The sequence below is a fragment of the Mytilus galloprovincialis genome, chromosome 4 (assembly GCF_965363235.1).
Source record: "Mytilus galloprovincialis chromosome 4, xbMytGall1.hap1.1, whole genome shotgun sequence".
Lineage (NCBI taxonomy): Eukaryota > Metazoa > Mollusca > Bivalvia > Mytilida > Mytilidae > Mytilus > Mytilus galloprovincialis.
The window spans coordinates 74,219,207-74,245,284 of NC_134841.1; the positions used below are offsets into that span (position 1 = coordinate 74,219,207).

At 32.0% G+C, this 26,078-nt stretch overlaps 2 protein-coding genes across 2 annotated transcripts; one reads left to right on the forward strand and one right to left on the reverse strand.

The window, feature by feature from the left end:
* Positions 1–1,531: 1,531 nt before the first annotated feature.
* Positions 1,532–6,958, reverse strand: LOC143072925 (collagen alpha-1(XII) chain-like). Its single transcript, XM_076248093.1, has 6 exons — positions 6,741–6,958; positions 6,140–6,191; positions 5,092–5,670; positions 3,690–4,697; positions 2,786–3,370; positions 1,532–2,431 (listed from the first exon to the last, which is right to left on the reverse strand). Exons 1-6 carry the CDS (start codon positions 6,774–6,776, stop codon positions 1,878–1,880), a joined length of 2,814 nt encoding a protein of 937 aa, XP_076104208.1. The 5' UTR covers positions 6,777–6,958; the 3' UTR covers positions 1,532–1,877.
* A 13,653-nt stretch (positions 6,959–20,611) lies between these two features.
* LOC143072927 (matrilin-1-like) lies at positions 20,612–24,120 on the forward strand. The gene is made up of 5 exons (XM_076248098.1): positions 20,612–20,722; positions 20,982–21,042; positions 21,632–22,189; positions 22,602–23,198; positions 23,670–24,120. The coding sequence occupies exons 1-5, from the start codon at positions 20,693–20,695 to the stop codon at positions 23,675–23,677; spliced, it is 1,254 nt and encodes a 417-aa protein (XP_076104213.1). The 5' UTR covers positions 20,612–20,692; the 3' UTR covers positions 23,678–24,120.
* Positions 24,121–26,078: the final 1,958 nt, after the last annotated feature.

Below are 26,078 nucleotides of genomic sequence, written 5' to 3' on the forward strand. Positions count from 1 at the left end.
TAGCCTCTCACAAAAACTGCCAATTTGAAATATGTTGGAAGTTTTGCATCAGATTTTTTTTATTGTTTTATAAGGGGTCTATCTTTAAAGAAAGCCAACGTTACTAAGCCAACTTCCTGTGCTAGTGAGCACATTTTAACAGTCTTTCTAGATAGTCAAACACGAATTTTTTTTCGCACCTGAAAACTAGCTTAATCCAATCACTGCAAGTGCCTTATATTGTTCGTTGTCGTTTGTCTATGTTTTTATGGTTTTAATTTTTTTAGGAGTCGGGTTTGTCTGGCTTGTGTGGTACGTTGTGTGCTGTGCAATATTTTTGGTGATTCCTTTTATACTTTTTATGCATTATGCAATTTAAATCATGGTACAAGTTCATATCGTGTCACTTTCGATACTGTTGACGATAATTGCATATTACTGTTTTATATGTTAAAATATGCTTTGAATTGTTTTACGTTGTCATATCGGGGCCTTTTATAGCCGACTTTGCAGTATGGGCTTTGCTCATTGTTGAAGGCCGTACGGTGACCTATAGTTGTTAATATCTGTGTCATGTTGGTCTCTTGTGGACAGTTGTTTCATTGACAATCATACCACATCTTCTTTTTTATATATATAGCATATGGATAAACAGTATGTCCAATTAAAACGCAATTTCTTTTTAAACAATTCAAACGATAAAACTAATTAAATAATGTACAAAAAATGAACGACAACAAATATGTAACACACTAACACACGGCAACCACTGATTTACAGGCTCTTGATTTGGGACAGGCACATACATGCAGAATGTGGCGGGGTTAAACATTTTGTCTGTGTTGCAGTATATCATGTTTTTGTTTCTTTCTTGTTTTGTACTTCAGTCATGTCGTTTGTTCCCCGTTTGGATTGTTATGTTTCATGTCGAGGCCTCTTATACTATACTTATAGCATGCAAAGTTGAATAAGATTTTACGCATTGTTGAAGGATGGACAGTGACCTATAACTGTGTCATTAACTGGTAATGATACCACACTTCCTTATTGTATTTTTGTTTTGTGTGTTCCAGTTAGCCATAATTATTAAACCTTTATGGAAACCATTTTCAACTTTTTGTAATGAGACATTTTGATATAAAAAAATGATTGTATGTTGTCAAAAAGCATTTTGAAATATGTTTGGACGGTCTTCTAAGTAAAGAAATAAGACAAATGTGAAGATAACCAGGTATTTCTCCTGTTTCGTAGCTGGGACAAATTACAAAATAGAATTTTATATTTTTCGACAATAACTGTATAATGTGCTTATCCTGGTACACTATTATGTTTAACTTTATAATTCATAGCCGTTGTTTTTTTATATGATAAAATGGGACTGAGAGATCATCTCCCAAAAAATGAATATACGGCAGCAAAGCTGAGTTTTGGTGAATGACCAATAGTTATTTCGCTCTCCAAATTAAAAATGTCGTAGAATCCGCTAGAGAATGTAAGACTCCATTAAACTAGAACACATAGTTGTATACGGAATCTATAAATACCAAACCAATTTATTAAAAATAACTTTATTCACAATATAAAAAATATATCACATATAAAAATATATAAAAATGAATAATTTCATAATGTTTACCATGGAATTATTATGAATCACAGGTTGCATAAATAACTGGTAAAACTAATCAAAATTATCATATAAACAAAATAAAATAATTCTTCGTTACATATTTACAAACACATTGAAAATTGAAGAAACATGGGAAAGGGAACAATTTTGTGCTTTGACCAATAATGATCAATTGTTTCAAGTGTACTTCAAATGTGACAATACACCACTTTCAAAACAAAATGGGAGATCACAATTTTTTTTTAAATAGGAGTAAATATGTATTTTTTTACAACAATGCTGGTACAGTATTTAAATTAACGTCAGACAATGTTGTGCAAAAGTGACGCAAGAAAAGTCTAACCAACTCATCAAGAGCCTCGTATGACGGTACAAGCAACACATTGCGCATATCGGAAGTGTTAAATTTTGGTTCAGGACCGATAACCACTGCAAATATATTGGTGTCTGAAATAGATTTGATATATGGTAAAACTGTTTCAACATCATCTAACTTGCTATCAATGAATGTTATCCCTACAGGTCTTGCATTGTTATATTCTTTGTTTTGAACTCCTGTCATAAACTTTTTCAATATGTCATACATTCCTGGACGAACTTCTCCTCTGAGACTGAGGAAATCTCGAGGTAGCATCAGTGATGTTTGCGTATCGATAGGACAGTAGTCAATATAACGACGTACCATAATATTATTAAATGCTTGTTGATCGAAAACATCGACCACTTTAAAAATAAAATTTGCAATACTGTCAGTTCTTTCACTTCCTAAATTCAAGGTGTCGTACATGAATACAATGTCCATTGGTCCAGCTGTTTGGCAAACTGTAAATGAATATAGTTCAATGTAAGTATTTTAATAGTAAACACATTTCCCCCCAAAAAAACCCAACTGTATTTTTTTTGTTATCCTCATTACTAATAAATGTAGAATATATAGAAATTTAGGTGTAGTGTACTGTTGATTAAGATCAATGTGCCAGCATTCGAATAAAACCTTTACCACTTATGACAATAAAAACGAGTTTTTTATTTTTACATACAGTTTGTATTTTTTTCGTTCGGATTTTGTATATAATTTTGCGGTAAATTTCTCCTATTTGGAATGATTTTAAATTCTGTTTGTTATGTTAGATATTATTTTTAGCTTGATTCTTGACAATATAGTTGTCTACTCACCAACAATGCTATTAGCTGGAATGTCACAGGCTCTGGATACTAACAGGTCTTTGATAGAGTCTAGTGCATTAAAGTCGTCAACAAGGAATAGATGTTTGTCATTAGGATCACTGGCAATGCTTCGGAGTTCTTCCATGTCAATACCGTCTCCGATTCCAATGACAAAGGTGTTAATTCCAGCATCGTGAAGTTTTTTCGCCTCATGTTTAGTTGATTCCGGGTCTCGGGAATAGCCATCTGTTAGTACTATAACAATCTGGGCAGCATTTTGTCGAGATGTACCAGATGCGAAACCGAAATTCTTTACGTACTTGAGGGCTGCTGCTGTGTGTGTTCCTCCTCTAGTGTATGGGATGTTATGTATAGCTTTTGACAAACCGTCAATGTCATTGATCAATCCCAATGGTACAGCAACCCGGTAATCGTTGCTAAAGGGGATAACTCCTACTCTCGTTTTATCAGAACCAATGTCAAACTTCCTAACAAGATTTACTAGGAAACTTTTTTGCTTCTCATAATTTTGTCGACCTATGCTCGATGAAGAATCCATAACAAAGTAAATATCTGCGGGCTTATCATTGCAACCTGAAATTAGAAAAAAAAATCTATATTTTGTCAAATATAACGTAAGAAAGATAACTCAAAGATTAAATACAAGAAATAATTTGTTATTAACCGGAAACAAGCAATCAAATTTTTCAAGTTTCTGAAAAAAAATTGGAGAATCAATATTTACGGTCAGTGATTTGCTTTCCTTAAATTGAATATTAAACGCTTAGATATTTGAATATAGTACAAACATGAACGGATGATAGTATAACAAGTTTAATTAAATATATGTGATGCACGAGCTTAAAAGTAAATAATATCGTATCCATGACCTGAATTAAAAAAAAGTACTTACGACCAAACAGTTTTTTGTAGTCCACACCATTAGCAGATTCGGGTACAACAAAAGTCATATCTGGTTTATCCCTGCTGGTAAGCTCCATATTGCCATTTCTTCTCCCGTTATTGAATAAACCTAATCCGTTTACTCCCCAACGATTGGCATTTCCGAACGGAAGTTGTCTTCGTCTCATTTCATCCTCCAAAAGCTTACGTCTTCGTTCTGCTTCCTGTTCTCTTCGTATGCGATCTGCTTCTTGTTCTCGACGAAGTCTTTCCGCTTCCTGTTCTCTACGTAGACGATCTGCTTCTTCTTGTCGGCGCACACGATCTGCTTCTAAATCCAACAGTCTCCTTTTTTCTGCCTCTAATCGGTTACGTTCTTGTTCTTGTTCTCGTAGACGTTGGTCTTCTAATTCGTTCTGTCGTCTTTGATCTTCTCCTAATAACATACGTCTTCGGTGTTCGTCTTCAAGATCTCGAAGTCTTTGTTTTTCTGCTTCTGATGCTCTTAATCTATTTTGTTCGTCAAGTTCTCTAAGTCTTTGTTGTTCTGCCTCTAATGCTCTTAGTCTATTTTGTTCGGCAAGATCACGAAGTCTCTGTTGTTCAGCTTCTAAAGCTCTTAGTCTATTTTGTTCGGCAAGATCACGAAGTCTCTGTTGTTCTGCATCTAATGCTTTTAGTCTATTTTGTTCGGCAAGATCACGAAGTCTCTGTTGTTCTGCGTTAAACTCTCTTAATCTTCTTTGTTCATTTTCTAATTCTTGTAATCTTCTTTGTTCGTTTTCAATTTCGTTTAATCTTCTTTGCTCTTCGAGATCTCGTAATCGTCTTTGTTCCTCTTGTTCTCTTAATATTCTCTCCTCCTCCAAACGCCTCAGTAGTTCGTCCTCTTCTGTCCATTTAGTAATGGTAGTACGGTTCCACCGAGTTGTGTGTATTATTCTCCTATTATTTTCATCCCATACGTTAACTGGAGGTGCGGGTGTTGGTGTTGTTGCCGGCGGTCCAGCAGTTGTTACTATAAATAGAGTTACGAGAAATCAAAATCTGTATCCATGTATATTAACTACAAATGTTGAAAAATACTGAGAAAAAAAAATAACTACAATAAAATGCAGAGACAACCCAGTTTGCTGTTTGCGTATAGTATTTTAAGTGCTAAACCCTTGATATAGATATATGTAGAACAATATAAATTGACAAATTAGTCAGACGATATTTTCAATAATTTGAACATGCACATAGTTAATTGCTAAGTCAATTGGTCTCAGTGAATTATTGTTTCATTGGCAATCATTCCACATTTTATTACTATTAATTTAAAGTTTTCGTTCAAACATGCGTTTCAATTAATGTGAATCGTGATAAATAAAATTAAGCTATACGGAACATTCCAGAGTAATTTAACTTACGTTCATAACATGTTCTTGATGTGAGTGTGTCTTTGATAGAATCGAGTGCTTTGTAATTGTCGACTTCAAATACATGTTCCCAGTCTGGGTCACTAGCTATATTCTGAAGTTCTCTCTGTGAAACTTTTTTTCCAACTCCAATAGCAAACATTTTAATTCCCCTTCTTTGTGCGGCCAATGCCATTTCCTTTGTCTTATTTTTCTCCTGGGATCGTCCGTCAGTGATAACTACGGCTATGTTTCTACTCAAAAATCTGTCTCCATGGTTTTCTGTAAACATTTCCTCGTTCATATATTTAATAGCATCCCCAGTGTTTGTGTAAGAGCCAGGTCTGTATCGAATACGTTTGATGGCTTGCAGAAGGGGTTTCTTTTGGTTAAATCTGTTTAGATGAAATTTGTGCCAATATGTTTGACCGTATGTGACAGCCCCTACTTGTGTGTAGGCAGGTCCTATTTCAAATTGTTTCACTATGTTTTCTACGAACTTGATTTGTCTATAGAAGTCTGGTTCCCAGATGCTGGCAGATGAATCAAGAACAAACACTAAGTCCAGTACTGAATTGGCACATATGTAAGCTGAAAAATATAAAACAATAAGTTAGAACAATGTCATGAAGTAAACTTAAACATTTATAAACTATAAAAGGACACAGTTATCTAAAAAACGTAATTTAACCAACTTTCAAAATGTACCTATAGTGTTTCAAAAGACAATGGTTTGATTAAAAAAAAATCATTAAGAATAACCTTATTTACTTTTTTCGGTTAGAAGGTTAACCATTAATTGATTTTGTATTTTAATTTTCATTTTTAAAAAAACTTAATACAATTATCTATTTCGTTAAAAACAAAACATCACCACGAAATAATGAAAACAATGGACGCCATGAACATTACGATAATATATGAAAGTATATTGTAGCATGTAATATGTAGTCATATATTAATGAAGAAAAAAACCAAAAAATTAGTTTCTACTCAAATACAGTAAATATCTGTCTGTGGACTATATGAATTTTAGTAATAAAATATTTGAAAACTATACCTTGTCTTTCTCGGTCGATCGTTGTAGTTTCCTGTCCGTGTACATGCACAATCTGAAAAACAAACCGCAATATACAATGAGGAACACAAACCGCGTAATGCAATACGGAACACAAACCGCATAATATGATATGAAACACAAACCGCATAATATAATATGAAACATAAACCGCATAGTACAATATGAAACAAAAACCGCTAATACAATAAAATCGTAATAAAATGTCTGAACATGCAAATTTGAATATCAAAGAATATTGAAATATTGCTTTAAAATAAGACAAAATATGTTTGACATAATGCAAAGTCAACATATTCGTAAAAGGTAAATGGTCTGAATTCTCCACTAGAGAAAACACTGACAAAAGATGGTAGTAACCACAATGTTTGAAGAAATAACTTTTATACCGCAATTTTGAAATATATCAAATATAAAAGACTTTAACTGCATTTCGATTGATTATCATTTTGTTTAACGTAAATTGTTGTAACGTTTGCTTCAATTTTATCAGTTCTGCTTAAAAAATATTTATATTATATTTTTCTATTATGAAATTACTTAAATTAAATCTTAAAAATAGTTAAATTATATTTATACATACCGATAAAAACAATGTAATGAAAATTAACAAATGCATAATGACAATTATCCAATATCAAACAGTTGTGGTTTGGTCCCTCTTATTCCTTCTAGCAGTCTGATGTTTGTATATTGGCCTTGCGTGTTTATTGTGTCGCTATGTCTTCCTTTAATCCATTTCATTTTTACGGCTACTCTTTTATAGACAACCACAATGGGGGTCACATAGCTTTGACGATACGTAACGTTACTATCATCAAAAACAATCATTCAGCTTCCGTACTTGTTGTCAAAGATAATAAGATGTATGTCATGAATGGATGTTATGCTACTTAAAATTTTAAGCATGATGCACACCCACAAAAATTTGTCATAAATTATGTTTACAAGCGTTTTTAGCAGTTTTCACAGATGTAAATTCTGTATATGGAAGCTATTGACATACTGATCATTCATGCACAGCATCAGACAGTGATGCACAATTGCTCAAGTAACAGATATAATTTAATACCACTACAAAGATCGCATATTTGTCATATGACGTAAAGATCTAAATCAGAATCACTTCTTCAAGTAGATAATTGCAGCTTGTCACAAAGAAGCATCAAAATAACATCCACTTGCCATCTACAACACGTTTTTCAGGCGCGGTACACATAATTCTGATATTTATCATAAACACATTGCTTGATAATTGGAACAATATTGTTGTTTACTATTAGAAAACTTATTTTTGAAATTCTTCTGCAGTGATAGGAACTATGCTACAACCACGCAAATGATGATTGTCTTTGAATCTATTTATAACTCATGATAAAGATGATCTTATCCTGATTATTGCATAATATTATAAAAAAAGATGATTGAAATATACAACGAATGCATGCTTTATGGCAATGTAGCTTACAACTGTTTACATGTACACAGATACAAAATCTACTATCTACAATTTGTTGACAATTAATATTTGAACGTATTTGGATGACAATACTAAATGTCAGCTTCGTGCATTTAATTTTCTTTTTATATGCCAATATTACTGAAAGGGGATTATTGTTTTCTCCTTTGGTTATTAATTTAGTCTTTTTATCATTTGTTATTGCAAGAATATATATATATATATGTATTTAAAATCCATTATTAAAGTATGCATAAATAAAGGATGACTTTCTAATGAATCCAAGTCCTCACAAATAAATTTCAAAGACCTCGCGACTTTCGTACTGACTCGGCGAAGAATGCAAGGCATCTGCATATAAGATTTATCGTAAATATGAATAAAATGGAAAATGAGGTATATGTCAATTGGCCAGCAACCCAAAACGAATGACATCTAAAGATCAAATACGGTCTTCAACACGAAGACAAGTGTCTTAACAATACAACTTTATGCTTTACATCAAAAACACCTTACGAATGATTTCAACACAAACTATCAAAGAACGTTAAAACAGGATTTCTCAATGACAAAACCACTAAGAAACAACCAAAGGAAACCACCAATGAAAATTTTGATTTAGGAGAGGGAAACGAGCATATGTGAGATACTAAACTTACTCTTTTAAACTATATCGTTCTTTAATATCAGTGTGTATAAAAAAAAAACCACACACAAGTATCAGCATATTATCAACAATAACAAATGTCGTATCAAAGAATTGTTACATGTAATGAAAGCAAGGTTACTGTAGTATCGGTGGCTTTACTTTTAAGTGAATGGCATACATGTGTATGACTACGTCATAAAATGTGTTAAGAGTAAATCTGTACAGAAAAGATATAACTTAAGTGTATATCAACTCAATGTCAGAGAGTTAACAATTGGTGTTCATAAAAAAAGACGCAATAATTTAGCAACTGCATAAAAATAATCGTTATATCCATATTCAGTCAATTAAACCATACCGTAAAAAATAAAGGACATTTCCTAAACTTTGCTTGCAACTGTAGTGTGAAAAATATTTCCTTTTAAAGTAAATTCCTTCAATATTTTTCAATAAATCTATGTATTTGTGAGATAAAATTTAATAAAAGTTCTGACCAAAAAAGAGAAAGCTTGAAATTTCAACCGAAAAAACAAACAAAATGTGATTCAACATTTTTGAAGCATTTAATTTACTTTCAAAAGGGAAGTGATCACTTTAATCATGTTTCATGATGTCAAAGTTGAAACTTCCATAAAAAAAAACAACAAAAAAAAAAAACAACAACCAAAATCAACTCGAAATCTTGAACCATGAACCAAACATTAAATCAGGTCTTCATCTAGTATATAGCATGAATAGTAGTAGTTTAGAATACGAGCAAAATAGTTTTGATTCACAACACTAAATTCTTCATATGTCTGTAGTTCTATGGCTGGGGTTCATTTCTCTTTTTTTTTTAATTTTTTTTTTTTGGTAATGGTGGTGGGGGAGGGGCTGTCCAGTTTAAGCCTGAAAAAAGGTTTCGGGTATAAAGTTGCACTCTTAACAGATATATATTCATTCTTATATTTTTGACGCCTGTTATAAGCATATAAAATTGTTACCCTAACTGATCGTGACATAGGTTTTAATGTCTTTAGTTTGCTCGAATGTAAACTATCAATTCTGCATGCATAGACACACGGAAGCACACACAGGTGCTAATGTTAGGGCGGTGACATTTGAAATCTAGAAATAGTAACTTATATATTGTTTCTCAGTTAAAACAGTTGAACAAGAACTACAAAATTGATGTGGCATATTCCATGACAAAGAAACTAAGCTTTGGAACAAGTTTTATGTTAGAAGAAAAGATGTGTGTCATTGAATAGGCTTCACCGAGATTCTAAATTTAAAAATAAATAATTCTGTGAGTTCTCTTAACTTTATCTCTATGAATTGTCAGGGAGTTTCCATTTGTTTGTATGGAGCCTTGATGTTTCTGTGGATTCATAATCTTGCTGCTATTAAACCAAGGGTTCCAAATGGTGAAGTTGAAATCATCCCTTCATAAATTTTACTGACGCCATCACAAATTGGTTGACCGTAATGGAATAACCGTTCTAGAGATGATATCGGATATGTTCCTTTCGTCGTAACTACAATTCCCTTTCCTTTTTTTGAATGTGACCTACTATACCGCATTAGACTATTTACAGGGTTTTTAATAACACGAGCATCACGACGGGTGCCACATGTGTATCAGGATCTGCTTACCCTTCCGGAGCACCTTAGATCACCCCCCCAGTTTTTGGTGCGGTTCGTATTGCTTAGTCTTTAGGTTTCTATGTTGTGTCATGTGCATTATTATTTGTCTGTAAATGTCTTTTTCATTTTTAGACATGGCGTTGTCAGTTTATTTTCGATCTATGAGTTTGACTTGTCCCTCTGCTATCTTTCGTCCCTCTTACTAAAGCGTCAATCCTCGTATTTACGAATATGGTATACTTAACAATTCATAGATAAAGCCTTGCTCTTTATTTTAATATTATTGAAAAAAATTAGAGTATTTTACCCATTTTTGCAGGTTTGAAAATAAATGCAAGAAGTTTGAAGCCAAAATACAAATATGTAACCAAACGTAAAGATTTAAATACTGATGATTGACAATGTAATGCCTTATGAACGGTCGCATTGCATTTGCGCCATTTGGGGTGAAATGCAGCATTTCTTTGGCTTCGCAGTTTTGTTTCTCAAAACACAAATATACTGCTTTTGGGCACCGGTTAAAATGTAACGGAAACGATCTAATATAAGTTATATACTGATACGAAGCTCGTACAAATATGTTGTAGAGTATCTTTCTCTGCCAAATTGGGTTACTCAATGAGTTCTTACTTATTTTTCATACCAAACTGGGAGTCTCTCAAAGGTGTAAAATCGCATGGTCTTCACATGTTCGAAGTGGCAAGCTAGACACAATAATTCGGACACAAATAGAGAAGAAAATGTAGAAAAATAAAGACCTTAGGTTTATGATATCTATATATAATATAAAAAATGGAATCGTATAAAAGTACTTCGAAATCTTAAGAAGCAAGCTCAAGGAAAGCACTTTATGACCAACCATAACGTACTTCAGCATTAAATATTTGATATTGGTTTATTGTTGAATGTTATTTATGATGACTATGCTATCAAAAACAACGTTGTGGCAGTATTATCAAAGGTTACAGTTCAATATACATGTAGATCTATTAATCATACAATTTGCCTGTATTATTGGCACAAATGAAATGTATTTTTGATGCAAATAAAATGCCAATTGGCGCAAAAGCAAAACACCGTTATGATCATCTAATGACTAAGAATGTTCTTTGTTAGATTTCTTTTCTAATAAAGGAGACCGAAAAAGGTCTTTCTTATCGTCGCATTTCCTTTTCCCAAGAAATAACCACAAGCAAACCGTTTATTCATGTTATTATTTTGACACTTTCTGCATATTTTTTGTCTCCAAATCACCTTAACAGAATTACATTGTTTTTATTTCTAAAATTTGAATTTTCAGTTTTATTATAAGATAAACTTATGGCAATCTTATAAAAACTGAAATATAGGACCTGTCAAATCATTCCAATGTCTTTAAATAGAGAATTTTTTTTCTCAAACTTCCTTTGGTCGGAACGTACTCTTCGTTATTCAGGAGAGTCAACAAAGGAGTAATTTATCGTTCACCTTTATATCTAAACAGGGTTATTAAATCTATTAGACGATATATCTGATATGTACGATACTTGCATTTGTACTTTAACCACTAAGCCAAACTATTAATTATATAACATTTATAGAAACAGGGTTCAGTACCTTCAGTAGGCGAAACCGTCGGATTTAATCCTCAATAATCATGCCAAGATTTAATCTTGAAGCAATATTTCAGAGAAGATTTTACCAAAGTGGTTAACGGAAGTCCGGTGTGATCTTTTACATGGAATTCTAGCAAAAGATAACGTCAGTCGTTCTGAAGATTTATGCCTTTGTGCATGTTGTAGATTTTTGTACATTCCGATTGTCTTTTTGTGGCTTATCAATATTAAGATAAGATTCTTTTGTATTTTACTCAAAGACGCCGATCGTGATCAAGATGCCTTAGATAAGAAAATTCTAAACGATATGAGCATGGAATTTACAACCACATACACCTACACTTTTTACAAGGAATATACTGAAAGCAAGATGTTTTATTCTCAATATAAAATGAAAATGCAAACAAATGAGCGTAAATGCAGTCTCTGTAGGACCATTGAACCCTCAAGCTAGTATTTTTCGGACAAACAAACATTCACTTTGATTGAATCTTTGGACATATTCGTACTCCTGAACATTTCGATTCACGAATACTTCGGTGATCATTTTTTTTGTCTTCTTCTTAAACTAATTATTCTTCCGAACTACAGACATCTGGACTCAGATGCGGATGTAATATGTCTGACTGTAACAGAATAATATAAGGTCTTTCGTTTCTCGCAAAGCTATATTTACAACTTCGGTAGAGCAAAGCACTTCTATTTTTTCGAGTGCGATATATCAAAGCCTAACAGTTTATCTGTTTACCCTCGAGTTCACAGTAGGGGCTGCTTTTGTACGTTATAATATGCATTTGAAATACATCCTAGCTACTATTAAGATAAACACAACAATAAAAGCACAATTTAGTTATGGCGTATAGGTCGTTTCCTTGCACTTTTTATGCTTATTTTCTTGCCCTGCTTTCATTCTATATCATGCACTTTCCGATTTAAAATCAAAGCTACCATCAAGCCTTAGCTTAAGTTGATATGTTGATATCAGTCGAAACTGGCAAAAACGGACTTTTAGCATAATGTTTTTGAATAATTGGTGTTGAATAATGATTTTCAACTTCGTAATTGGTTTGATATATACTATTTTCGCCTTTTCGTGTAGATACAACTCGAATCAGGTGTACTTAATTTATGAACTCGGTATCTCGTGTTGTCTTGACCTGTTGATATGCTATCATACTTATATAAACATGTATAGTATTTATTTTGTTTATATTCAGTAATACTCTATTGTTGTTATGCAGATGTAAAACAGAAGCACTTTGATTTAAATGACGATATCAGTATTATTATTCTAAACATTTCTAATCATTGATGTTACTTACCAATGGAAAGGTGTACCACTTGAAAATGACAGTTCGGCATTATTCTTTGGCTTGCCGGGAGTCTAGTACATGTAGGAATTTATTGAGAAAAATGTATTTATGACATCTATGGGTCAAAATTTTAACTATTTTAGGAAAGACTGTGTTTATCACTGCCAAAGATTTTGATATTAAATAAAGTTGCGTAATCCATCTCATCAATTATGACCATTAAAGTTTCAAAACTGTAGACCAATAACCTTTCAAGAAATTGAAGTAACATAAATAAGAATAAAAATGCCATTAAAAGGAGGAAGTTATACATAATATATTTATTTTAGAAAATATATTTTTATTTTATATTCTTTTAAGATCGCCATACCGAAGTGTAATGTCAACAACTGCACAAAAGGCTCACATGTCAAACTGACATGCCAAAACATTATTTTATTTCAGCTAATACACGGATCACAGTTTGATGCACTATAAGAAAACAATGAAAACAACACATCTTCATGGAAGGCGTTTTCAAATGTGGTTATTGCATTTACGTGTGGTAGAAAGATATTTTAATATCTCTCTCTCTTATTATTATAATAATTTATAACAGAAAAACATACATCAAAAACAATGATGATACAGAATTTGAAAGCTAAGTTTTTTTAAAGTGTAATTGACTTCCAGCATTATAACAATTCATAGAATTCTATGTTCAGCTGGCTTCTTAATAAAAATTTATACTAATTCAGCAACTTGGACGCAGCACTTAACATCGAAACATTAATGAACCATTTTTTAAAACACACAAGACTAACAAAGACGGGAGGTTCCTGACTTAGGACAAGCGCATAAATGCAGCGGTGTTAAACATGTTTTGTGGGTCTGAACCCTCCCTCATACCCAATGTGAAATAGTCTGAACAGTGTAACTATTATAATACCAAAGACTTTTCGAAATAATAGATAAATGTGTTTTTATTGCTTTCTATTATATTCACTTTCAAAGTGTCGTCTTTGTTTAAATGTTGTGATTTATCCTTGCAATATCATTGAAATTATAAGATTAAGCGTATTGTTTTGATATTTGAATTAACTTGAATGGTCTGAAAATATATTAAACTTACGTAAGGTGACGCCTTTTTGATAATCTGGGGGATGGGGGTGGGTATGCGGATGTTTTGAGGGTAACCTATTTAATCCGTAGCTACGCATGCTTATTTATTTTAACTTTTGTACACAGTTATTTCCTGCATTGTTTGGTTGCAGAATATTTATTTTTCATCCTGTCTTGCACATGATTATTTTTTTCAGTGCTTATCAGGCAAGGATATTCATTTTCAAAATCCTCATGCCCAAAAAAAATATAAGTTCGTCCCTAAGGTATTATACGACTGTGACTTATCTTTATTGTTGTCATCCGATAAAGGCGTGCTATTTTTTTTTCTCTTTTCTTAATACGATGTTGCGTAAACATGTACATGTATCACTTATATATGACTTCTTACGATCTTCTGGTTTACGATGCACCATGTGCACGTATGTTTATTTCAAGAGAAAAATGAAGTCTTTAACCACTGTTTGACCGATTGGTATTAAATCATGACAGTTTTACATACTTTAACGTATACAACATAAGCTAGCCAATCAAAGTCACACACAATTTCATTTACATTGTTTTGAACATGGCCAGTAGGAAATAGAAAACCGTAAGAAAAAATGTAAATAGTGAATTGAGTGCATAAGAAGTAAACATATTTGATTTAGTGAGAAAAATGTCATTCTTAATGTTGACGAAGATAGTCATTCAAAACATTATTTAGAAATAGAAAAAAAAGAGACAATATAGAAAAGCAACATAAAAGAAGATGGGTTCCAGCGTATACATATATGTCAGAGCCAATCAAAGTCTTACATAGTTTAGAAAATGACCAGTAGGAAGTCACGATTTTAAGTGAAAAAAAATATAACAATAATGTTTTCATTCATGATGTCAACGAAGATAGTCCTTTAAAAACCCTTACATGTATTTAAAAAAAAAAAAAAAACAGAAAAAGAAACATAAAATAGAAATACGTCAAAATGATGACAGCTTCCATTACCTGATATCTAAAACCTCGAGAAGATTAAAATATTTACTTTTTTTTATTGTATATTAATGATCTTGTTTATTTTTATTTTGTTATGTTGTGTCACATGCTATAAATATATGGTGTATTGGCAATACAGATTTGATTTGAATTGAATTATTAAAATACCAATATTCACACGATCAGCTACGCGAAATTACTTATGCTACTATGCAAGTATGTGTTAAGTTTTAAAAATACGGACATGCTATAAGCCATTTAACATTGACAGAAGCCCGCCAAAACGTGAAGTAAACATGGATGGTAATGTCTTCGTTTTGAATATAAGTTCACTCTATTTATAATGTATTATAATACGACCATATAAAACTATCCTGAATTACATAAAGTAACATTTATGTGACCATTTACTATTCACAAAATGTAATAATCGTTTGCCACCGAGGTTGTCTATCTCAAATCATATATTGCCTTTGTCAGATTTGCACAAATTATCAGTAATTTTAGTTTTAAATACTCCTCAACATTACTATTGATCTGTCCTTAAATCTGTTTTTTTTATTCGAGCGCCACTGTTGAGTATTATGTATATGTATAGCGCGTGTGGCGTACTACATTGTAAACTGGTATATTTCATAACTTTTCCATAAGCCTATATCATTGCTGCTAGTGGATGTTTTTATAATTACAGAGCTATGTTGCTGATACAAAGGATTTTTTTTTCAATCTCATGTATTATACTTAGCCATTTGTAGATCTTAATTTATAAAAAGGCGACATACATTTGAGGAATCTTGGGTTGCTTGAAAATGCATATGTGTTTGTAGATGTATTTTCCCAAAAGTACCTCTAGCCACGAAATCAGGACGCATATTCGGACATAATATGTCTAATGATGCAGTCAAAGTAATTTATTAGCTATGGTGAGCATTGCAAACAAAACATTACCTATGGGAAAGGGTATCCAATGAAGGGAAACCATTACTATTAGGAATATAAATAATCTACACAAAACATCGTTTAATTATGATATTGGAATAGAATCTATGTCGAGTTCATATGTTTATTCCAATTGTATTTTTTTTTTATATAGATAAGAGCTTTGAATATCGAGAGAAATTTTAATTAAAATCCATATCCTCTGTTAATAGAGTATCGTTTTTTAAAAAACCGATTAAAAAAAAAAATCGACTCCGTGAAAAAAACATTTAACAAAAAAAATCTGTCCTGTTTTGCTTAAGTAAATTTGTTTGCTTACAACAAGAATCCAGTGTAGCTTTCCAGACCATGGTTACCGAGTTTGACAGCTAGGAATTTTCATTGCGTCACGAGATGATAATATTGACATAAAAATGTTCTTTTACTTGTATGTTTTGTAGATTAAGTTGATATTTTATAGAAGAATTTTCAGTAGTTATAAAACAGATATTAAAATTTTTGTTTTATGGGACTGAGGTGATTTATAAGTATTTGGAGTCATTTTGGATATTGACCAGTAAATAAATCTTCCTCTATTTGAACTATGACAATAAGTAGGTCTCGTGTACTATGTAAGGAATATCTCTACATACGCAACATCTTTTCGGTATCACATTAAAATAATGCTACATGCTACCATTGGCGCTGTACCGCTGCAAAATTGTTGTCAGTCCTCGAATACGTACTAGCGGATTTTTATTGTCCAATTTTTCAGTTCATCAATATGTAAATATAGTACTTAAATTTATAGTGTAAATGTCTCAGTAAAGTTTACCGCAAGTCCGCGCCAAATCAATACCTCGTTCGCCGGATTCCCAGAGTGCCATAAAAGATAATTCTCTCGATTGCGAGTCCAATGCTAATCCGTGACTTGATCCAAATTAACACTTCAAAAAAAGTCAGTCGACGTCGTGCGTTCGAAAGTATTATCATTATAACTAGGTTTTCGACACAAAAAAAGATTTACACTTGTGTTCACCAATAGATTATTAACGATTTTGGTCGCTAACTTTGTAATTCCAACATTAAGTCAGCGAAATGCATGTCTCTGTTACAAACCTGTTCCTACAAGAATCAGATCACTTTCATTATTGATATATAGTAGAAAGGGGCATTACTCCTTTTCAATATTTATTTGTTTAAGTTTTAATACTTTTCATACTGAAATCTAGTCGTTTCGGCCAATGCTATAGTTCTTTGCACCCATCGGTTTCTTTTGTGTACTTGCATTATTTATCCATTCTCCATTCCTTGTTTTTTTTTATAGATAATACCATGTAGATAGAGCATAAAACGCAGCAATGTTTACACTTCAGTTACATGGATGATTGACTGTTTACTTGTGTTCCCTTCCGTTCATATACCGGTATATGAAGCTTTCAACTCTGTACGATTATATAATTTGTTGTTGTCGAAGAAGTGGAATGCTTGTCTATGAGACAGCTCTACCCCAGAGACCAAATTACAATATCAACTATTATAGGTCATCATACAGTCTTCAACAATGATTGATTGATTAATCAATAAATTGATTGGTGTTTAACGCCACTTTCAATACTATTGGCTATTTAATGGCAGCTAGTTTTCATTTGGTTCATACCTTGATTTTCAAATAAATTGAATTGAATATGATGGTTGGTCGAGAACACAACTTTAGGATAATATATTGGTTTACTCAAGAGTTTTGAATGTCCACTTGATATCGTTTTTTTTTTTAGACATCATCATAAACAAAGTAAACATTGTATATCACGTGAACACCTTTATAGGTTATTTTTACTTTTTCGCTACAAAAAATTTACAAGACAACTTATCATTCAAGCATCCATTTAGGTTTGTAGGATTTAAAAATACGCATTTAAATACGACGCTTTTTTATAGCTTTGTAAACAAATGAAATATTTGAATAAAAAATCAAAGGGTATACGTGCTTGCCATCACAACTAAAGATGTTTGTTGAACGGTGCCAAAAATAAATTTGGACATTACTGTGCGTGTTGCTCGCTTTAAAATTAAGTCAACATGTATTTGTACAATAAAAGGAGAAGAGATGAAAAATCAAAAGGAAATGCCAAACTCATGAGTCTGACAATGACATGGCAAAAAAGACAGACGATTAAAAGACAAACTGTCTACAAAACACAACATAGAAAACAAAAGAGTGAACTTCACAAACACCTAAAAAAAACTGTAGTGATATTAGGTGCTACGGAAGGGTCATCCGATCCTGCTGTATCGTGAACTGGGATTTTTAAGAATGTTTGCTTGCTGCATCAAATACAACGGTCTGCTTTTGACTGAGGCTTTTGAACGTGCCTAAAGTATTTGCTACGGATGCAAAAAGTTCGAATGAGTTTTCTTATAGAATTGAATTGAAATAATTATTTAGTTGTTGTATGGGTTTTTGAAATTATGTTTTTTACTTATTTTTTAAGGATCAATCTGTCGTTTCTTACTGAGCATTTCTATCTCTAGAAACCTCAGTATAATAACAAACACTTGGAAGAGGAAGTGTTTACTCTCCTTAAAGCTCGTTTAGTCATTATGTAGTCCAATTAGATCAACATAATGATAAATTATTATTTATATCTATATAAAACAAATGTTTCAATTGTTTGTTATGACAGATCTTATCATTAAATCTAAAAAGTTATTTTTAGTTTTTGAAGCTGCACTCGAATTTCCGTAAACATATGTTAAAGATAATGATCCCAGTTTCGTCACGCCGACATTTTGCTAATCGTCACGAAGCCTAGCTCTGACGTCACCTAAAGAATATGTTAATGTTTTGTTTTGCATTAAGCTAAAGCGTAGCTTATCATCATATAAGGCGGTGTTGTTTGTGAACCAATTATTTTCATCCTTGTTTGTTGAACAATTACATAACTGGTCTTTGTAAAATCTTTGTGCATTAATTTAAGCCGGAATGTGTTTGGTCTTCAAAATACTCACTAATGAAATATCTGTGTGTAAGCTATGACAAAGGTTATGCACTACTAACCAGCTGAAGTCTTTCTAAAACGTATTTTCGTCAGTTATAATAATCTTGTTTATTTGTTTATTTATTGATACGCCCGCTATACAATTCAGTTCCTTCGGTTCAAATGCAAGCATTAAAATTTTGCTCATTTCCAAACTTTATTCACTTTTTCACACATTTCCCTGCATTTTTAAGAAGTTGTAAGATTTTACAATACAGACATTATATTATAAACTCGTTCCTTATTCATTACAGATGACTTTTGGCGGTGCCGTTTTGTATTTGCATTGCAACAGAAATAACAAACCCTTCAATCCCTTCTTTTGCCAATATTATATGTGAAAATCAGCTAGCATATTAGATCGGGTCTTCTTTTTTTCTTTTAAAAAAATGTTCGGTAAATCATATGTATTTCCCATTATTGCAACTTTTTTAAGTTAAAATTCCTATTTCTACTTAGTCGATAACCTTTGATTTATAACAAATAGATACGCGCTAGAGGCTAAAAATTGTTTTGTCGTGGAGTTCTTGTTTTTCTGTAAACATTGAGATATCTCTATTAACCAAACTGAACTCCCATTGCATTTTTTTTAGCTCACTAGGACAAATGTTTCTATTTGAGTGTTGCCATCATCTGGCGTCCACCGTTGTCTTGTATTAACTTTTTCTCTAAATAGTAAGGGCCGAATGTTATCATACATTAAATGCTTCCCTTGCGTCTAGTTTTTAAATCCTACCTGGTGATCATGATTCGATAAATTAACGAGCATTGTTTAATAAATTGACAGTTGCAAGGTGAGCTATTCGGACTGATCTTCAATCTCATAGTCGGAGACAAACTAACAATGCCATTGCAAAAAAAACAAAAAAACCCATCAACAAAAACATAACAAAAAAAGAAACCAACAAAAACGAACAGACGAATTACAGTGTACAAAACAAAACACAACATATAAGACAAAAGACTGAGCAAATGATTTCGATTGCTTTATATGCTTAAATAATCCGAACCAATTTTGCCTTAAATAGGTCTTCTATCAATGACTGGTTTCATGCAAAACCTACAAGAATATAACAAAGCAAGTATTTCACATAAGCTTATAAGTTATATGAGTTCAATGACAGTCCATAAAACATTTGACAGTTTAGAGATTTTAGAATATCATAATCAAATTGAACTAAACACACACCGTTACATATTTCATATTGTAGTCTTCGTAAATATGGGAAACAGATACGATAAACATATACTTAAGCAGGCTGTTTACTCTGTTAAAAAGCTACTGTGGAATTTAACTAATGTATAAATCTTTCAAAATTCTTGTTCATGGTATTAAAACATCCACCTTGGAACTCTCTATATCATAAAAGATAATAAATGTACCACAATTATTATCAAAGTTGGGAGTGTAACCACATAGCTTTTTTTCGTGTTATCATACTTTACATTCCGACATTCCACTTAATATGAATTAAAGAAAAAAATCTATTACATAAAGGAAGAATAATTTAAAAATAGATATTAACGTGTGGGGATAGTAAATTTCTCAAGTGATTGGATTTAAAAATATGCATTTCTAAAATTCTTGCTCCAGTGATTATCTTTACATTGGTTGGAAGATGAAAGTAATTATGTCAAGTACGGGTCAAACTCCTTATAACTCATCCGGAAACGTATTCCATATATGGAAAATTTGGTGAATGAAATTAAATTACTAAGCGCCGCCCTCTTTCTAATGACATTCCCTATTAATATCAAATAAATTGACAGGTATATAAACTGCAGTAAGTGCAATTGCAATCATTGACAATTTCAATTCGAACAACGCAAATACTGTTAAAAATAAATAGAAAATTGAAGATGGAAAACTTGATGATATGTTTGCTAGTGGTAAGTTTCAATGTCTGGAGGCATTTTAATTTAGATTTTCTTTTTTAATTAATTTTACTATCAAATAATTTTTACATGGAAATAATTTATACATTTCTCTAAAAATAATTAAATAATGTTGATAACATGCAATGCTGTATTTTAATAAATAGTAATAACACTATATCATGCAGTAACTGATGCTAAAATCCAAATATTTTAAAAAGATAATATTTCAAGAGCATGCAGATATATAAAAATATTCAAAAATCTATTTCAGATACTTAGTGGTGTTCTTGGTGCACCAAAAATTAATTTAGACAATACGCTACAAAGTAAATGTAAGTATATTAATATTCTATGTTTTTAGTAATTGAAATTTTATTTATAAAAGACAAAAATGGATGATTACTTTCCCTAGCTGTTGCACGAAAAATCTGTCTGGAGAATATTTTTGTTCTCACAAATATTATACATGTTGATAAATCATGGAAATTAAATAACAATGTCGACGAAAGACGAACTAAGTTGACTTTTCCAACGATTATTTATGATACCATTTTGATGTGTCATTATTTAACTTATACAAGGAAATGAATTGACCAAGATTACGAAGAAAACTTCTAAGAATAGACTTTTTTTTGTTATCTCATACATGTGACGAGCGAATTCCAATGTTACTGGATGGTATGAAATCAAAATTAAAGAATTAACCTCCATTATATTCAAATTTTAACTTAAAATTGTAGCTGTAAGTAGTCGTTTGTCTTATTTCTTGAAGAATTAGTTTTTTATACCAATTTTGCAATACAGATAACTAAATATCAAATATTTCAACTCTTTACACCTATATTTCAACTTTTTACACCTATATTTCAACTTTTTACACCTATGTTTCAACCTTTTACACCTATATTTTAACCTTTGTAGGTAACAATGGGAAACCAGCAGACGTATTCTTCCTTCTTGATTCTTCGTCAAGTATTTGGCAGGTGGATTATGAGATACAACTCCAATTTATTAGTGACGTCATTGATATGTTCACAATTGCCCCAAACCACACCCGAGTAGCTGTTTCAGCTTTCTCTCACTTTTACAGACCTTTCATTCGTTTCGATAGTTACAATACAAAAGAACAACTAAAGGAAGCTGTTCTTAATGTTCGATACCTTTCTGGAAGCACTTATACTGGAGATGCTCTAAAGAAGATGAGGACAAGGGGATTCAAACATGCTAGACCAGGCGTGGCACACATAGGGGTTGTTCTTACTGATGGCGCATCTGCTAACAAAGAAAAAACAAAAGAAGAAGCAGAAAAGTTGAAGAGTATGGGAGTGTATTTGTTTGCAATAGGTGTTGGGAGTAAATTTGATATGAATGAACTGATTGATATTGGAAGCAAACCCTCTGAAGATTTCGTTTACGATGTTGATAAATACAATATGTTGGACTCTATTCGGGAAACTTTGGCCATGAAAGCCTGTACCGGTAAGCCAATGATTATACCTACGTAAATTGCATCTATATTTCATTGAAAATTCATCAAATTCAGTTTGTTTTTCTTTTCAATTATACCTTTTATTATAGCAAATGTGTTTGTGTTTTACATGACCAACTATACACAGTTTTTTTTTATAAACATAATACCATTGTCGGGTCTATCTTGATTTATGTGAGCAAATAAATTTAAGATAAGAATTCTTGAGAAAAATATACATAACATTTGTTATTTATGGTTCTTTTATTTTTTAAGTTTCAAGCATATACATACATATCAAAAACTTCATTTCGTAAGATCAAATATTCTCCTCGTTTTATAAGCATATGCAAAACAAACCGGTCATACACATGCATTTAGATTGACCATATAACTTAATAGTTTGATTTTCTATAATTGTAGTTGAAAGTATTACAGAAGCACCACTTCTACAGATGGACCAACCAGCATGTGGACTAAAAGGAACAGCTGATATGATGTTCTGTTTCGACTCTGCTGCCACAGGAACAGCACGCTCCAAAATTGTCTACAATTTTATTACTGAAATCACTGACGAATTCAATATGAATGATGGCGATGGTATAAGGGTTGGAATTATGTCACGAAATTGTCATGAACATGATATTCATTTAGATGACTACATCCAGAAAGACGAACTTATGGGAGCAATAAATAGCATCGAATTCCAAGGAATGGGACCAATTCTTCACAATATGAGAAAGCATGGTTTTAAGGAATCTCATGGTGGCCGAACAGAAGCCAGAAAAATTGCAGTCTTATTTGTTGATGAGGAAACTGAGAAATTGGATTTTGTTTTCCAAGAGGCTGCGGAGGCGAAATCACAAGGAATTGAGGTTTACGTTGTCAGTATTGGAAATGTTAACGTCGATGTTCTACGGAAAATTGCAAGCGAACCTGTTGGAAGTCACGTGATCAAGGTTTCATCCTATGACGATGTTCCCCTCCTGAAAGAAGATTTCGTAAACAGTGTTTGTGAAGGTAAGATTGAGGAAACTAATTCATATCATTAATATTCTGTAAAGCTGATCAATTATAATAACAGGTACTGTACAAATTTTATAGGCTCAGATGCGCATTTTGACAATGAACGTCTTTTCAGTAAAGTTGAGGCCGAAATATTAGAAAATCTTAACCCAATACCAACGTTGAAGATCTCATTAAACAAAGTAACAGAGACATGCAAAGTTATTTAAAATAGACTCAAGCAAGGAACTGTATTTAAGGCTACAAAGTGTCACAGATAAATGTTTATGCAAAACACATAAACGCTTATAATCAAACATTTAGTTTAAAACACGTTTTTCTTCTAGAAATAATCAACAGTATAGACCGAAAACGAAAACGTACGACAGAGATGAATATTTATAAAATGCGCTTAATTTTGTAAAAAAAATATTACAGGTGAACTTATTTCTTTTTGTGTTTTAATATTGCATTCATATTTTTCAGATCTGTGATCAAAACAAGATGGAAGTGGAGGGACCAACATTTTCTCAGGGAATGTGCAATTCAAAACCAAATCTTATATATACACGTACTTTTGAACAATAGCAATTATATCATTGTAAATCCTATCATGTTATATCATATCATAATGTAAGTTGTGCTTTCTTTACCATGAATACCAGTGCCAAGACTTGTGATATTAGTGTACATATATTTATTATTGATCTCATTCCATATGTATTATAAGTACTAACCCTTATTGGGGTAAATTTGCGAGAAGTTCCAGACTAACATGGTCAGATTTTGAACATAGACAATATAATATTGTGATTCTGCTTGTAAATATATGAATAATTTATGACCGTTTGGTATAAGCTTAACCAAAGACATTTTACATTTTTACTTTTGTACTTTTTATGTCATTATGATCGAAATAAAATTATGAAAACATGAACTTGTTTAATTAATGAAACACAATGATCAAATATTCACTCAACAAAACCTGTTATGTATCATGTATGTGCCTATTCAATGTTAGGAGCCTGTAATTCAGTGGTTGTCGTTTGTTGCTGTGTAATATATTTGTTTTCCGTTCATTATTTTGTACATAAATTAGGCCGTTAGTTTTCTCCTTTGAACTATTTTACATTTCTATATTTGAGGCTTTTTATGTTTTACTATGCGATATTGTAGTAGGTTGACCTATAGCTGTTAACTGTTGTTTCATTGGTCTCTTTTCGAGAGTTATCTCATAGGAATTCATACCACATCTTCTTATTTCTATATGTAACACGACTTATTGACTCTATTTGTAGCAGTTTGCTTAACGTACAGTGACAAGTTTTACATGCATATTCAGGTTGACTAAATGTTTGCACATTTTTCAGAACTTAAAACAGTAATTCAAGGATAAACATCAACCATCCCTATGCAAACATGCTCACCTGTATTAACATGCACAATTTTATGATCATTAAGGCTATAAAACAAACCAGTATAGAATAAATACGGAAACAGTTAATCTTTGAAGATAGAAGCATTTTAAATCAACACACGTAAATTTACGCCCACACATGCAGTTAATTTAACGCCCACATTACATGCAGTTAAATTAACGCCTATATGTCCCTAACATGCAGTTTAATGACCGTCTACCAAAAATGTAGTTATATTAACGCCTATCTAAAAATGTGTCCACGATGTCACAGTTTGCTTACCAGTAGAACTATCACTAGATATGTAGGTACGTTTTAGCAAGAAACCAAGAATAAATAGGCCTACAGTAGTCCGATTCTGGATCATAGAATTCAGTTTGAAGCTATGAGACGACTTAGAATTAATCCAAGTTAAATTAAATAAGTGGAGACATGTGTTAATCCTTATATATTTTTTTTTAACACGTGATAAAAAAAAAATGAATTGCAGAGTGTCTTTCATTAAAGAATTGAATGCTACTTTTTGTAACTTTATTGGGGTGTAAAAGCGATTACCGAAATACATTTTGTATGAAGCGCGAAACCCATTCTAAAAATGTGCGCACGGTCAACGCTTTTAAAACCCTATGAAGTTACAATAAGAAGCATGCAATGCTTATAATTAGATTTTTTAGCTATGATCATGAAAACACGAATTTTATATTTTTTTATTTAATTCACCTGTGCACTTTATTGTGGGACCACGTGTTATCATGAATGATAAGTTTTATTGAGTAATGCAACGGCTTACGGAATAACATGTGATGTGCAGTTAGCCAATCAGAATAAAGTATTATAATGAAACATACATCTAATGTAATTATTACACATTAAACAAGTACACACATGTTAACAAAACTTATTTGGTTTAAGATGACGATAGATGTTGTTCAACAAATCTAAGAACTGTGGGTGCTATACATGACGGATTCCTCTGAAGGAGAGACACACTATTATAATTTTCTGTATGTAACACGACTTATTAACTCTATTTGTAGCAGTTTGCTTAACGTACAGTGACAAGTTTTACATGCATATTCAGGTTGACTAAATGTTTGCACATTTTTCAGAACTTAAAACATTAATTCAAGGATAAACATCAACCATCCCTATGCAAACATGCTCACATGTATTAACATGCACAATTTTATAATCATTATGGCTATAAAACAAACCAGTATAGAATAAATACGGAAACAGTTAATCTTTGAAGATAGAAGCATTTTAAATCAACACACGTAAATTTACGCCCACACATGCAGTTAATTTAACGCCCACATTACATGCAGTTAAATTAACGCCTATATGTCCCTAACATGCAGTTTAATGACCGTCTACCAAAAATGTAGTTATATTAACGCCTATCTAAAAATGAGTCCAAGATGTCATAGTTTGCTTACCAGTAGAACTATCACTAAATGTATAGGTACGTTTTAGC